The sequence below is a fragment of the Bos indicus genome, chromosome 11 (assembly GCF_029378745.1).
Source record: "Bos indicus isolate NIAB-ARS_2022 breed Sahiwal x Tharparkar chromosome 11, NIAB-ARS_B.indTharparkar_mat_pri_1.0, whole genome shotgun sequence".
Classification (NCBI taxonomy): Eukaryota; Metazoa; Chordata; class Mammalia; order Artiodactyla; family Bovidae; genus Bos; species Bos indicus.
In genome coordinates, this window is record NC_091770.1 from 21,285,519 (window position 1) to 21,302,339 (window position 16,821).

Consider the following 16,821-nt stretch of genomic DNA (forward strand, 5'->3'; position numbering starts at 1 on the left):
TATACGGAACATTTCTAGGAGTGTAATTAAGGATACAGTTTTTCCCAAATATACTTGACCACTGAACACGTGGAATCTTAGTTCACTGACCAGGGACTGAACCCAGGTCCTCAGCAGTGAGAGCACGAAGTCCTAACCAATGGCCCACCAAGGCATTCCCTCCCCCAGACTTCTAGAGTATCTTATGGGACTAGCAGTCCATAGAATACACTTTGAAAATACTGCTCAATAAAATAATTTAAGCAACATGCCAACAAATAGAAATGAAAGACAGTAAACACAAATAGTACATCAGTGCTGAGAAGGCAGAATAAAAAGGAGTCATGACAATTTGTGGAATTAATTGGGCAAAATTTCCTGCCCAATATACTGTTAAATTTGCAATGAAATTTAGGCAGTAATATGAACAAGGAATACAGGTGTTTACCAGTAGAAACCTTTAAATTGCTGATAGATACAATTATAAAATAAAAATTTCAATACAATAACTTAAAATTTTTTTTAATTTAATTGCCTATATTTGGGGAAGTAAATAATTTCTCTTACACTATTAAGATAGGTTTTAATAACCTTCTGAAGCTTCATCAAAGCTTCTTGTTCTTACTTATTGATTAATGACTGCTTCAAGGTTCATATGGTCTTTAATCCTTCAGAACTTCATTACAGTCTCAGGTAAAAAAAAATCCCATTATTAGAGATGCCATTATGAAGAAAAGGTCTATATAATAAACTTGTGTGCAAATGATCCATTTTGAGACTATGGTTTGTCATTCTTTACAAAGAATGATTTTATACACCAAATGCTTCTTCTTGATTATCCTCTTAAAATAATCATCCTATACTACTGGGCTTCCCTGGTGGCTCAGACGGTAAAGTGTATGCCTACAATGAGGGAGACCTGGGTTCGATCCCTGGGTCGGGAAGATCCTCTGGAGAAGGAAATGGCAACCCACTCCAGTACTCTTGCCTGGAAAATCCCATGGGCAGAGGAGCCTGGTAGGCAACAGGCTATGGGGTCACAAAGAGTCGGACACGACTGAGCAATTTTACTTTACTTTGTACTACTGAAGACCATAAATTGTATTCTGTTTGCAGCCTAGAATAGAGAGCTGAGAGCTCCATAACTCTACCTGGTGATTAAGTTCTTCAACTTCCTCAGTCCTTTCCTGATTCAAACAGTCCTGCTTAAGAAATCTAACTGAACTCCAAGTTCCTACAATGTAGAAAGACCTGGGAAGGATGAGAGTTCCTTCAGTTTACTACCTTTAGAGGCTTTCTATTCCATTGATTCATTATAGAGAGCCCATTTCTTCATGTACTCCTGCAAACTATACATCTGATTTCTAATAATACATGCTCCATAACAACATGATATTAAATACAATTTTTCTTTAATGAAACATTTTTTTAAAGCTAAAGAAATAATAATAGTATTAATGCATATCATATTTTGTCTTTATGGGGCTAGTTCATTATAGATAAATAAAATATCTTTATTATCTCATTTATTTAAAATTTTTGAGAAAACTTGATGTTTTTTAGGATATATTATCCATAATCCAAAGCAGACATCATTAGTTACATAAGATATTTAAAAGTAAATCACTAAGTTACACTATTGAATTATAACTTATACAGACTAACGTTCCCCTTCTCCCTAGTTAATTTCAGTGCATAATAGGAAAAGAGGGGAAAAAAGCAAAATCCTTTCTTTTCTGTCAGTACTTTTAAAATTGAGTATTTTGAACTATAATCAAATGGGAAATTTTTTACTAGGATTACTATAGTTTACTGTATCTAAACTAATAATAAGTAGTTTTTATAGACATAGTTGCAAACTTAAACTACAAAAATTAGGTGATTAATCTTCTTCATTACTTTGGCATTATCCAACATGTGGTCCCTTATCTAAGTCCCTGAATCTGCTGAGGTCCCAAGATGGAGACTAGGATGCACAAATCCAAGATTGTTTCCAAACAACTGGCCATGAAAGCAAGAAGTGCACAAGATAAAAATATCTGATGACTGCTTTAAAATTCACAATTAAAACTGGAGAAAACACGCATTGTAGATTCATATATAATTGTTCTTAACTAGAAAAAGAAAACAGATATAGACATATTCATGAGCACTCACATAATGATTCACAAATAAACTGGTTAAAAAACTGTATCAGACTTGAATATTTTGTAAGTAGAAGAGTCTTCTTACCTTCAGAAGTTCGAAGTAATGCAGACAGTGGTAAACAGGGGCTAGAAGTAGTCTGGGTAAAACATATTGAACAGCTTCTTTGAAACCTTCGCCTATTGACTAGAAAACAAAGTGATTTAATTTTTAAGCTTACTTTACAGGCATCTTATATCTTGATCTAAAAATTACTATACCTGCAAATAGAGCGCTGCTCCAGGCTTTGATAACTGACTAAGGAAACGATCGTGAAAACCAGGTCGTAGAATATCTCGAGCATATGATTCATATGGATCAAATGCCAGTTCCTTAAAAAACAAAAAAGGTAAAACATAAATAATCTTTCTCTATGGTAAAGAATAAATAACCTACCTCTATAAACACAGAAAGATTAAATTATGAAGACTTCTATCACTGTACAATTACATATTTTTTTAAAGCCTCAAAGCAAAATTACATAGCTATTAATTTTACTAGAGTAAACCTAATATTCTCAAGTAAGAAAGAAAATGAATTTTTTTCTGATGAGTAATGGGATTCTAGCATATTATGACACCTCTCACTAAAGGATTCTAGTAGAGTATTATGAACAAACATATGGGGGGATTTGGGATCTGGAAAATGAAATTTAGCCTGAATAATAAAGAGCATAGATAGCTATAACCAGATAAAGTATACACATTTAGAATACTGGTGCCAAGCATTTATTTTCTCATGATTACTCCTTAGTGGTAGACTTACTTTCACATCCTGCAAGCTGAAAGTAAATTGTTTATATCACCTAAAATCCACTGTTACAGTTTTCACAAAACAATTAATTTAATTCAAATTGCCAAAAAGTTTTACCATCATCAATAAACCAAACAATTCGAAAGGTTATAATCTACTAGTTCTGGTGATTTCTGAAGAAAAAAAGTGAGCATGTATTGTGATTTTTCTCAGGAGGTAGGATCTCCATTCTCCTCCATCCTGTGCCCTATTCCAGGTAAAAATAAAAACACAAAACCTCCAAACTATTATGAAAATAGTGTTGAAGATTCTAGCAAGAGCTCAATTTTATGAAGGGTAATTCTAGAATGAGGAGGAAGAGGACACCTAGTGGAGGAATGAAAAAGAAGTTAGGAGTGAATGACAGAAAATGCGATGTTTAACTTACCCTGCTATTTCTCAGACTTATTTTTTTAAGGAAAGATATATATATATATATATATGTTTTTTATCTAGCAACTATATTGAACCTACCTAATAGTTATAACAGTATACATTTTTCTGGATTTCCTATGTAGACAATTATGCTGATTACAAACAGAACAATTTTATTTCTTCTTTTCCTGTCTTTTGGCTAGTATCTCTATTAGGGTGCTCAATGTAAGTAGTGAGCGGCATTCTCCTACAACTTGGTCATTAAATGTATCTTTTATAGGTTTCTGATAGATATCCTTTACTAGATTAAGAAAGGTCCCTTCTATTCCTACTTTGGCCAACATTTTAAAGAAATTTCTGAATGACTTTAATTTTCTATGCTTTTTCTTATTTGTTGAGATTTTAATGATAATGTGAAATATATTAATTTTTTAAAAACTTCAACCATTTAAGATATGTCATAAAATATATCCTAAGATATATCATACCGGACACAGTGTTTTAGATTATAAAGAGGTTCATATTTTTCTTATATTATTATTCTTTCCCAGTTTTAATAATATATGTATATAATCCTAAAACTGAGTTGCCTTTTGTGTCTCTATTTTTGATCTTCCTTAAGAATCTATTTTAATATTTTAACAAAAATCTTGCATATGTTTATTGGGCTTACTTCTGAATACCTTGTGGTTTTAAGACTCATCCGCCATATTCACCTGACTTCTTGCCAACCAACTACCACTTCTTCAAGCAGCTTGACAACTTTTTGCAGGGAAAATATACTTCCACAATCAGCAGGAGACAAAAAATGCTTTTCAAGAGTTCATCGAATCCTGAGGCATGGATTTTTATGTTACAGGAATACACAAACTTATTTCTCATTGGCAAAAATGTGCTCATTGTAATGATTCCTATTTTAGCCTGAGCCTATAAGTTATAATGATTTAAAATTCATGGTCCGAAATAGCAATTAACATTTGCACCAACCTAGTATTTCTATGTCTCTGTTTTGGGTATATGTCTTATAAGGGCTTCCCTGGTAGTTCAGCTGGTAAAGAATCCACCTGCAATGCAGGAGGCCCTAGTTCAATTCCTGGGTTAGGAAGATCTGCTAGAGAAGGGATAGGCTACCCATTCCAGTCTTCTTGGGCTTCCCTGGTGGCTCAGATGGTAAAGAATCCATCTGCAATACGGGAGACCTGGGTTTGATCTCTAGGGGGCTACCCACTCCAGTATTCTGGCCTGGAGAATTCCATGGACTATATAGTCCATAGGGTCGCACATAGTCGGATACGAATTGAACGACTTTCACTTTCACTTATAAGCTGCATAAAACAGACCTTAAAACAATTAAGTACTTTCTTTAAATAGGCAAGTTTCAGCAGTTTGTGCATACTGAGTTACTAATGTAGTAGCATGACATAATTGGATTTATTTTATCATACTGTACAGTCGGCCCTCTGTATCTGTCTTCCACATCTGCTGATACAGAAGACTAACTGTCCTAGACCATTTTATATGAAGTTACTTGAGCATCCACAGATTTTGATATTGGAAAGGGGATTCCTGAAACCAATCCCCCAAGAATACTGAAGGATGACTGTATTTTGTTTTCATTATCACTGCTTTCTTTGTTTCATTATTTTTTCCTATTATCATAGAAATGATTAAAAATTGTTTCTATAGTTTTTGTGCACTGTTATAGGTAGTACTTCTGTTATTTGGTGATTTTCTTAAATGTTTCAAAAATCAAATACGGCTTGCTATTACTTATAAATTTTTTCTAAATTTTAAAGAGAGTTTAAAGTTGTTTAAACTTTACATTCTCTTTCCCTGGTACCAGGTTTTCCCTGATAGCTCAGCTGGTAAAGAATCCACCTGCAATGCCAGAGACTCCAGTTTGATTACTGAGTCTGGAAGATCCCCTGAAGGGATAGACCACCCACTCCAGTATTCTTGAGCTTCCCTGGTGGCTCAGACGGTAAAGAATACACCTGCAATGCAGGAGACCTCGGTTCAACCCCTGGGTTGGGAAGATCCCATGGCGAAGGGAACAGCAACCTACTCCAGTATTCTTGCCTGGAGAATTCCATGGACAGAGGAGCCCGGTGGGCTACAGTCCATGGGGTCACAAAGAGTTGGACACAACTAAGCGACTTTCACTTCCATGGGTTTTCACTTTCAAACTTTCAAAGTTGTTTAGTTTTTCTTATCTTCTGAAGACAAGCCCGAATCACGCACTGAGAAGTTTAGTTCACCCTTCAAGTTAAAAAAAAAAAGCATTCTGGTGTTAAGATTATGCAATAGCTTATAAAATTTGCTACTCTGTTTCCCACCATTAGTTCTTGTATTCCTTGACTTTCCTCTGAGTACAACTTTCCCTCTGGCTGAAGAACATCCTTGCTTTTGAGTCTGCTGCTGGGGCTGCTGCTGCTAAGTCGCTTCAGTTGTGTCCGACTCTGTGCGACCCCACAGACGGCAGCCCACCAGGCTCCCCCGTCCCTGGGATTCTCCAGGCAAGAACACTGGAGTGGGTTGCCATTTCCTTCTCCAATGCATGAAAGTAAAAAGTGAAAGTGAAGTCGCTCAGTCGTGTCCAACCCTCTGTGACCCCATGGACTGCGGCCTACCAGGCTCCTCCATCCATGGGGTTTTCCAGGCAAGAGTACTGGAGTGGGTTTTGAGTTTAGTTATGTATATTCCTTTTTTCTTTTTATACTTTATGACTTTTATGTGTTTAAAGCAACATTGAGGGGCTTAGTGAAGCTTAAACTCAGCATATTATTTTGTCTGAAAGTCTTGTTTTATAAACTCAACCCTGAGTTATAATAAAAGATACAGTTGATTTTAGAATGAGAACAAAGCAAGAGTGAGAAATTTCAGAATGACAATCAATGCTAACTTATTAGGGCTAACTTGTATATTTTAGCAGCTGAAGTATCAAGAAGGTCACCATTTTTCTACCCCTATGATCATCATCTAAACCTTAGACTTGATTTTCCTATTCTAAATAATAATGAACTTGTTCAGTTGCTAAGTCATGTCTGACTCTTTTGCGACCACATACACTGTAGCCCAACAGGTTCCTCTGTCCATGGGAGTTCCCAGGCAGGAATACTGGAGTGGATTGCCATTCCCTTCTCCAGAGTATCTTCCCTACCCAGGGATTGAACCCGTGTCTCTTGCAGTGGCAGGCAGATTCTTTATCACCATGCCACTAGGTCCTGGACTTCATTTTCTTTTTCTAAATAATAATGCACAGTTATCATATATTAAGTAGCTGTATGAAGGTGACTAGCTAAATATTTCAGGTAGGTTATTTAACTTTCACAAAATCCCGAGTCCTATTATTATCCTTATTTTACAAATATAGATAGGGAGGTTTAGAGATGTGAAGTAAATAGCCCATGGTTACATACAACTAATAAGTAGAAGAGTTTAGACTGAAACATAAGTAGCCTGACCTTAGGTCCAAGTTCTGTGGCCTCTTCATTGATAAGATAGCCAATTAAGTGTGAACTGTGGGATCTGAAGACAGCTTTGGGATCTGCTTGTTTTTATAAAGGATGAGAGACTCCTTTTTTTCTAAGTTTTATGAAATAACAGAAACAAATGCTGACAGTGACCCTTTGAGGAAGGGGCAATACAGTTGAGCAGCTAACAGTTAATGTCTATGTTAGCTGGAAATAAGAATTCATATTCCAATTTTTATTCAAATGTATTTGAATTAAATCTAGGCCTGTGAACTGCATTTAGGCCTTCTAGATGCACGATTTTTTGGTGTATAATTAAAGTACTCACCTCCGCTAAGTCTTCAAAGCAGCTTCCTACTAATGGATGGGGACTGCCTTCATCTGTCATTTCCACAGTATCTTCTATATGGCCCAGTAATTTTACACTAAGTTCATGTATATCCACTATACGACTAAATATATTTTCTACATCCTGTTGGAAAGAAAAACATATTAATTCAGTTAGGTTGTACAATAAAAAATTTATTTTGAACCAATAAGTCATTTTATAATCATGAAATTTAAAATGGCAGATACAGTGAAAAATTTTAACAACTTTACAAATACAAGTAAAAGACAAAGAATTCTTTTTGCAATGAAGTACAATTTGTAGGTACATTGCTCTAGGTCACTGGTTCTCAAGCCTTCTGGTCTCAAGAGTCCGTTATACTTTTCAAAATTATTGAAAACTCTATTTGCTTACTATATTAGAAATTATTTACTATTGCCATTTACTACACTTACCATATTAGACATTAAAATCAAGAAAATTATAAAAAATTTAATTCATTTAAAAATAACAATAAATAGTACTTTTATGAAAAGTAGCTAGTTTCTCTTAAACAACCAAAAATCTTGGTGAGGAGAATGGTACTGCTTTACATTTTCTAACACAATCTCTAATTCCTAGCTTAATTGAAGATAGCTGGCTTTTCATGTATATTTCTGCATTCTATCTCTTGTGATACATTGCTTTGGTTAAAGCATATGAGGAAAATCTAGCTTTAAAAGACATGTAGTTGGAAAAGAGAGGACTATTTTAATAGTCTATCCAAATAATTGTGGATACTCTTTCCTTTTCCTGCATAGTTATTTTTATGGAGATACAAGTTATATATCATAAAATTCACTCTTAAAATATACTATTCAACGATTTTCACATATTCAAAAACTATTCAATCATTACTACCATCAAATTCTAGAAAATCATCATCCCCCCTAAAAATACTGTATCCATTCTTCCCCTGCACACCCACTCCCAGTCTCTGGCAACTACTGATCCACTTTCTTTCTCTATGTATTTGCCTATTCTGGACATTGCATATATATGGAGTGATTATCTTTTTACAGTATTACACAAGTCAATATGTAGCTTCTTAAAGGTTAGTTGCAAGGTAGAATCTGAAACTATATAAACTTTGTATTATTAAATTAAAATCCACTGGTCTATTCTGAACTTTGAACTGATGTTTTGCCCAAGTGTGATTTTGTAGTGGAATTGCTAGGTAGTATGGCTAATTTATGGTTAATGTTATATGAAATTACCAAATTATTTTCCTAAGTATTTATACCAGATTACATTCTCACAGGTAATGTGGGAATTTTACATTCCCAAAAGCAGTTGCTCCACATTCTTTTCAACATCCAGTATTGTCAGTCTTTTTAATTCTAGCTTTTCTAATGAGTATCCAGTAGTGTCTCATAATGTTCTTAATCTGCATTTTCCTTATGACTATTAAGATGTGTGGGGGTTTGGCTCAGATGGTAAAGAATCACCTGCAATGCAAGAGACCCGGGATCCCTGGGTCAGGAAGATCCTTCAAGGGAATCGCAACCCTCTCCAGTATTCGTGCTTGGGAAACCCCATGGACAGAAGAGCCTGGCAGGCTACAGTCCATGGGGTCACAAAGGGTCAGACATGACTAAATGATTAACACCAGTGACTACTGATGTTGGTCATCCTTTGACATGCTTTCTGATCACTGTTGTATCTTCTTTTATAAAGTGTTGAATTTTTTGCCCATTTAAAAGTATCAAGCTGTTTTTCTTATTACTGAATTGCTGAATTTCTTTATATATTCTGAATACAATCCTTTGGTTAGATGTATTTGAAGTAGCTTCCACCAATATGTGGCTTATGTTCTTATTTTTCTGATAATGCTTTTTGAAGAGCAAAAGGTTTTTTTTGTCTTAATGCAGTCTAGGTTATTAATTTTTAATTTTATGGTTCTTGATTTTTTGTGTCCTAAGAATATCTTTGTCTACTCTTTATCTCTTTCTCTTTTTAAACAACTTCATTAAAATATGATTTATAGGCAATGCAATTCATCCATTGAAAGTAAACAATTCAATGGTTTTTACTATATTTACAGATTTGTACAACTCATCGTTTACTCCTTTATTTTTTAATGTTCACTCATTGTCATAACAATGACTGAACATTCCGTCTCAGCCTCTGTTGTGAGTACCACTTCTCCATCAGTCATCCATGATTATGTAGGTACAGTTTTAGAAATTACTAGAATGCAACTTGCTTAGACAATCTCAGCTATTCTTCCTTAGTACTTTTCCGGGACCCAATCAGGTTGGTTTGATTACTACTGTAAGATCAGTAATCCTTTAGATTTCCAGTTATTGGCTCCTTCCTTTGTGCTCCCCAAAATACTGTTGTCATACTTCTGTTATGGTAATCAGCACATAGCACATTAGCACATACTTCTGTTATGGTAATTAGTACTGTATTGCAATTTAGAGTTGACATCTCTGTCTTGACTAGATTGTACTTGAGAAAAGTAAATAGTTTTTGATTTATCTTGAATCTCCATTGCCAAGTATGGCATCTAACAATATAGGCAGCACTGATGCAGTGTTGGTTCAATGATGCAAATGAGTCAAATTAAACACAGAAATCTTCCACCTAAACAAGATGCTTTATTCTCTGGAACTCGTGGAAGATTCTGTGAATTCATTTATACTTACATAATCAATCTAGCTTAGATTTTGTCTTTTAATTTCTGGTGGTTAATCAAAACTGCTGTGGCTGGGGGAGGGGAGAGAGGCTCAACAGGGAGCAGATATATGTATAACTATGGCTGATTTGTATTGTGTGGCAAAAACCAAAATAACGTTGTAAAGCAATTTCCCTCAAAATTAAAAAATAAATTAAAACTGTTGTAGCAACTTCATTTGTGATCATAGTCATGATAAATTAAACCCTACAACTTTTAAAAAATGGACAAATTAGCAGTCATGAACTATACAAATTCAAATTTGAGTGGTCATGTAAAATTAACAACACATGTAATGATATACATTCACACAATGATACTCACATTAGCTGAAAACAATTTTGAATTGGAGACAAAGGGCTCTCTAAAAACTTTTATAATTAAATTAAGTTCCCTTATGTATTGTCGAATTTCTGCCATAAATGCTTTTACCAAATCATAGTAAGTCTGCTCTCCTGAGGTGGAAGGCTCTTCATCAGTTAAAGATAATATATTTATATCTTCCACATCTTGATGAAACATATCCATTAATACCTGCATAGTCAGAGATATAAAAAACTATAATAAAATATGAATCTATAGTCAAATTTGAAGTTAAACAAAATCTGTTATTTGAATACAGTTCTTAAATGACAATAAACAGACACACAATAACCTCTTCTTGGATATAATGCTACTGCTCCCTCTACAGCTTCTCTAAGACAAAATTTTACATCCGGTATCACAAACTGCCTCTTCTAAGTTCTCTGTCAATACTAGTATCTGTCTGTCTGTCTGTCTCTCTTGTTAATCTAGTACTTCTATTTTGTTCCCAAATCTTGTCTTGGATTTCTCTCTTAGTTTCCTCTGTTTCATACCCTTGGCATCACCATTTCATTCCAGGGCCTCACATAACTCATATGTGAATAACTCCCAGGTTTCTGGTGATTGATCAAAATAAGTCCCATTTTTTTCCCCAAGAAGTCTTCTTCTACTCCTCCTCCTCCTCTTCCTCCTCTTGCTAAACCTCATCTTTTCCCTCCTGTGTACTTCTACATCATTATCCCTATAACAATAAAATAAGATTTTACCTTGTATCACTTTCTGCTTGTTTCACAAATATAAGTACCCTTTCATCAAATCTACAGCCTCATTTTATGCTTCACTTGCATCTCTTCTCTGTGAGCTATATACATACTCAGAAATATTTTATTTATCAATTCATTTAAAAGCATCAAATATTTTATATTCATTTACTCTTTTAAAATAAAATACTTATTCATTAAAAAATAAAAAATTTGAAATCCTTCAGGTCAGGTGATTTTCACATTCTGAAAGAACAATAAATACTAACATATATTTAACGGGATTAGGTAACCAGAAAGAATATTTCAAATCAATGACAGAAAAAAGGGGATGAAATACTTCATTAGAAAATATTTTCTTTTTTGAAAGATCATTTTTATTAAATAAAAATACTGAGGTAGTATATAGTCCAATGCTTTAGACTTAGATCTGGAGTTCAAGTCTAGGTTTTGAAGCATCTCAGAAAATTCTGAACCAATTTCTTTATCTCTGTGAACTTCAGTTTCCCTTTTATAAAATGTAGATAAGAGTATCTACTGTAGAGAGATATCTTAGGGACCAAATGAAATAAGTCACATACATGCTCAACTTTCAATAAATGTTTGCTCTTAATGTTATCATAGTAAAACCATACTAGCAGTATCTAAAGAAAGTTAGGCACTGAAATAAAACTACCAAGAGTTTAGTATTTGTACATTTTCAAAAATTGTTTTCAAATAAATCCATAATCTTCTAGTTCTTCCAATCCAAATAAAAACTTAAGAAGTTCACTAATAAGAGATGAATTACTGTTATTAACCCTACATGCAACAATACAGAAAAGAAAAGCTACATGACATATTTAAACACATTTTAGGACTCTATATATAAATTTCATTTAGATAAAGTGATATCTGGAGTTTTTGCTATTAGATTACTAAAAGTATAACCTAACAGACAATATACAATTTTATTCTGTCTGAGTAGTATGTTAGCACCCATTTAAGTCACAAATAAAAATATAAGAATAGAACATATAGATCAGTATCTTACCTTATCAGCACACATTGCCACTTTAATATCTTGTTTTGTAATTTCATAATGCCGTATATTTCGCACATAATTCCCCACCAGCTTTAAAATGTCTGCAGAAATGTATTCTAATACTGCTACTATGTAAACAGAAACCTGGTGGTCAATTTTATAACCTAGGACCTCCTGAAAAATTAAAAGAAAAGCACTTTTAAAATTATTTACTATAGATTTGACAAGCTGATTTAAAAAAAATGTATACTGTTTAGCGTAACTTTTACCAAGGCCATTGTAAAGTGGTACATCTATGAATAATACACATATTGCTATTTGAAAATGTAAGGTAAGAAAAGGTAAGCCAAAATTACCTATGATCATGTAAAATACTTAAGAAGTACAGATAACTATAGAGATAATCCCTCAACTAGGAAGGGAAGCCCAAGTCTGTGGGAGGGGAAAATGCTCATTGTTATCTAATTCAGAATACCCAGAATTAATAATGACAAACAAGTTTCTTTTCCTTTAATTGGTATCTGGGAATATCTACTATCCTTATACCTCTATCCTTCTATCCAAAGGAACCTGGACTTCCTAAAAACTTAGTGGTACATTCCTGGTATCTAAGTTGTTTCTATGGAAAAAAAATTCCTGTTGTGTCCTGCTGGACAACAGTGGTCATTAAGGGCATATTAAATAGTACCACTATCCAATTTCAAAGAGAGAATGGGCTTTTGTGGGCCTGATCAATTCGCATAGGAAAACAGATTCTATTTTCTAAACAATCCAATTAAGGAAAAAACTTCAAAATAAGTTTATGTATTTTATAATAACCTTAAATGGAGTACAACCTACAAAACTTACTCACTACGTTGTTCACCTGACACTAATATAACTTTATAAATCAACTGTAAGAGAATCATAAAGAAGTGCAACAACTAATAGCTTAGTAATTTTCTGTAAGTTGCACTTAACATCCTCAGACCAGTTAGTAAGATACAGGCAGATATTTCTGTTCAAACAATAAAGGACAAAACATAACTTTTTGATAGTCTTAATCATACAAGTGTCCAGCCAGACTTGAATTTCCTAACACTATCACTTAGAGCCCTGTGAACTTGGACAAAAAGTTACTTAACCACTTTCTGCTCAGTTACCTCATCTACAAAGTGGGGATGATGATAATTAACTCTGTTGAATAATAAAACTTAGACATGATGTATAAAAGTATTAGCATTTTGCTTATATTATAGTAAAAAATTACTGATATCAGAAATATTATTAAGGTTTTAATTATTCTAATACCCATATTTTTAATGTGAGAGTTAATCAATGATGTCATTAAATAAAATACAAATAACATTATTAAAGTTTCCAGCAGTTATTTTTTCTATTAGTTCTGGAGAGATTCAACTGACTGACTAGACTAATAAAAATGACAAGTAAGACTACAGAGTAGGGCTTCCCTGGTAGCTCAGCAGGTTAAAAATCTGCCTGTAATGCAGGAGACCCCAGTTTGATTCCTGGGTCAGGAAGATGCCCTGGAGAAGGGACTGGCTACCCACTCCAGTAGTTTTGGGTTTCCCTGGTGGCACAGACAGTAAAGAATCTGCCTGCGATGTGGGAGACCTGAGTTCGATCCCTGGGTTGGGAAGATCCCCTGGAGGAGGGCATGGCGACCCACTCCAATATTCTTGCTGGGAGAATCCCTATGGACAGAGGAGCCTGGCAGGCTACAGTACAGTCCATGGGGTTGCAAAGAGTTGGACATGACTGAGAGACTAAGCACAGCAAGACTAGATAGTATAGGTGATCTTTATGGAATTTTTGTTCAAAGATGACACATGGCCCTATGGCAATCTTACAGAGGTCCCTACACTTCTAATGATGTGAAGGATTAAAATCTGAAGGATTTATAGGGACAAGTATGTCTAGCCAATAGAAAAAGGAGTTTTGCAAACTCTTTGAGGTTCTGGTAACATCTGAGATTAACAAAATTCACAATTATAACTTTCTTAGTCCTTTCAATTTGATGATTACTGTGGGTATGAAACTACTTTAAATCATGTTGCTGAACATATACTTTCCTATTATATCATCCCTCCCCATGACATAAACTCCTGGAAAAACTAAAAAGAGAGAATGTCACTCTTCAGTTGACTCTATTATCCATAATATATATTTCTTGTGCTTGAAAATCATGGGTTTTATTTTGCTTTTAAGAGGCAAGAAGGTAGTATTTCAGCTTTACCTTTAACAAAGGATGGATTTTTTCTACTGGGAGAGATAAAGGGTTTCTTCGCTTCCTCTTTTCAATAGCCGATTGGGCATCAGCTATTGCCCACTTATCAATTGGATGAGGGAAACTTTTTTGAACACGTTCCTTGGAAAATAGGAAAATAAAAACTAAGCAACAAATATATTAAATAGTGTTCTTCACTTATAATTTACTTTTAAAAATCAAAGAATACCAAAAGCAGGTGTTTCACATGTGGTATAATTTATACTACAAACATACCTAAACTAAGAGACAACTATAACTGCCAAAGTACTAGTTTCTTAATTAGGCAATTAAGAGTCTAAATGCTCCTTCTATTAATGGGGGGACATCATATTCTGAATTTCTACTTCACCATGATAAAGCTGATAATAAGAATGAGCAGAAGCTATTTAAAACATTATTACATAAATTTTCAAGGAACAAGATCTAAGTTCAAAAAGCAAATATCTAAATTCAACTTTCATTTGTCCTTTCTTTCAACATCAATTATAATCTAAAATACCATTTTGCACTTGAAACTTGTAAGAATTGTTTTTCTTTATCCATCATGCAAAAAGGTACTTGATTTCAAAACTATTTGTAAAGCATGGAAATCAAGGTTTACATTAGTAACAGCCAACTTTAATACACTGTAGTTTTATCATTAGAGTCTGCATCTTCCACAGGTCATTAATTTTCATCACGATACTTCATTTTAATGTCTAGCACTCATTCGGTTAGAATTCCCATTCAAAGGTAAAGAACTCATGTTACTGTAAAAGCTGAATTTCCCGACTTTAGTAAACTAATATAATTCATTTCAAACAAAAGGTACTTTCAACCTCTGAAGTTTCTAAAATCCACTTTCAGGATACCATAATTACAACCAGTAGAGGTCACTACTACATAATTTTAACACGTATTTTGAATTGTTCCATATTTAGCCAGTAATATGTAAAAATTATTAGGTAAAATTACAATAAATGTAAATTGAAAGTCCTAGCAATTGCTATTGAAAAGATCGTTATGTGATATTCTGTAGGAAAAAGGACACAGTAACTCCAGGACATGTTATGAACAAATTTATGAATTGAGAATAGTTTAACCTACTTAAGTTTAATAAATTTTCTCTTCATCTAAGGCAATGTCAGCTGTCAAATGTAAGAAGTGATCATTTTAATTCTAATAAAAAAAATTACTGTAGTTAAAAATGGAGTTAACAAACTTTTTCAAATGTCTAGTTGAAAAGCTATTTGCTAGGATACTATAACCTATATAATAAAGGCAATACAAAGGCCCAAAATACTGGGGGAGTTTGGCAAGCGAAAAAGGAATAATAAAGGAATGGGGAAAAGGTTGGAAAGGAACGTTCAAAACAAGAATTCTTTTCCTTTTTTCCAAGTCACTACTATACACTTGCTAATCCAAAAATTACGATTAAGAGATTTTGGACTAACTTTACCATAATTCTCAATTAAAAATTTCATATTGATGGGTTTAACCCATGGTTAACTGAATAGGTATAGGTATAACCATGATTACAAACCTTATAATAGTATAACCCTGTAGCTCACTGGCAGGCATGGAGGTGGGCAAACTTCAATGCATAGTAAGAAATAATAAATTCTTAATACATTGGAAAAGGAAATGGCAACCCACTCCAGTACTCTTGCCTAGAAAATCCCATGGACGGAGGAGCCTGGTGCAAGCTACTGTCCATGGGGTCGCAAAGAGTCGGACACGACTGAGCGACTTCACTTTCTTTCTTTAATACATTTTGGATCACACCCTTGTAATCACATACATAGTAAACTGAAACAAAGTTTCTTAAAATAAAACTTTCTTTTACTATAGGCAATGCACTGATTTTTCCTATTCATTTATAAAAATTTAGTTGGGCATAAGAGGTGATAACCGAGAGTAATACAGAAGCTGAACTCAACCTACCAATTCTAAATACACTTAACATACATCTTTGAAAAAAACAAACAAACCATTGGTAGAATTACAGAGGCAAACAGCAGGCAGCGGTTGAGGTAGAAGAGAAAGAAAACACAACAGCAATCCCTTCTCATCTCAATTTTATCCACCTAGTTCCAAGTTGATCTACTGTTTTGAAAAGAAGGGGAAGGAAAGTCTCAGGAACGATAAAAGAAAAGGCAAGAAAGGGAAAATAATAATGATGAGGAAAACATTTTTAACTTATTTATTAGTATACTACTAGACTGTTTATTTGAGAAGTACTACCAAAGGTCATGGGAAAGACTGATAGGGTTAAAAAGATGCCTTGATTGTGAAAAAGGCCAGAATGAAGGAAATACTTTATCTCTTGTCGTGGAAAATTTAATTATAATTCCAGAGCAAAATAAAATTTCTTTTTACAATTATCTTATATAATTTAAGGTAAAGAAGCCCAAGGAGAAATGGTCAATAAAAGACCCATGAATTAAAGTCTATTACTCTGCCACTTTCAAGATTAACAGTTTTGCTTTAAATTGAGACTCTCCACTTTGACTGACATTTAGTGGCCTTGGGAAAAATAAAATATAAAGAGCTAGGTTCACAATTCAGCTCTGTCTCATTAGCAGAACCTGTCTTTTCCTTTACATAATAAAGGTGCCTAGATAGATAATCTTGA

At 33.9% G+C, this 16,821-nt stretch overlaps 1 protein-coding gene across 3 annotated transcripts in view; it reads right to left on the minus strand.

The window, feature by feature from the left end:
- Positions 1-16,821, minus strand: part of SOS1 (SOS Ras/Rac guanine nucleotide exchange factor 1) — a 131,217-nt gene that overhangs the window by 59,114 nt on the left and 55,282 nt on the right. For 2 of the 3 annotated variants that reach the window (XM_019970034.2, XM_019970033.2), the window contains exons 3-8: positions 14,175-14,306; positions 11,948-12,112; positions 10,175-10,384; positions 7,132-7,275; positions 2,385-2,495; positions 2,212-2,310 (exon numbers count right to left, since the gene is read on the minus strand). In XM_019970034.2, coding sequence (XP_019825593.2) covers positions 2,212-2,310; positions 2,385-2,495; positions 7,132-7,275; positions 10,175-10,384; positions 11,948-12,112; positions 14,175-14,306 — 861 coding nt within the window. The remainder of the gene's footprint in view (positions 1-2,211; positions 2,311-2,384; positions 2,496-7,131; positions 7,276-10,174; positions 10,385-11,947; positions 12,113-14,174; positions 14,307-16,821) is intronic. The other variant, XM_019970036.2, reaches the window with a different exon arrangement.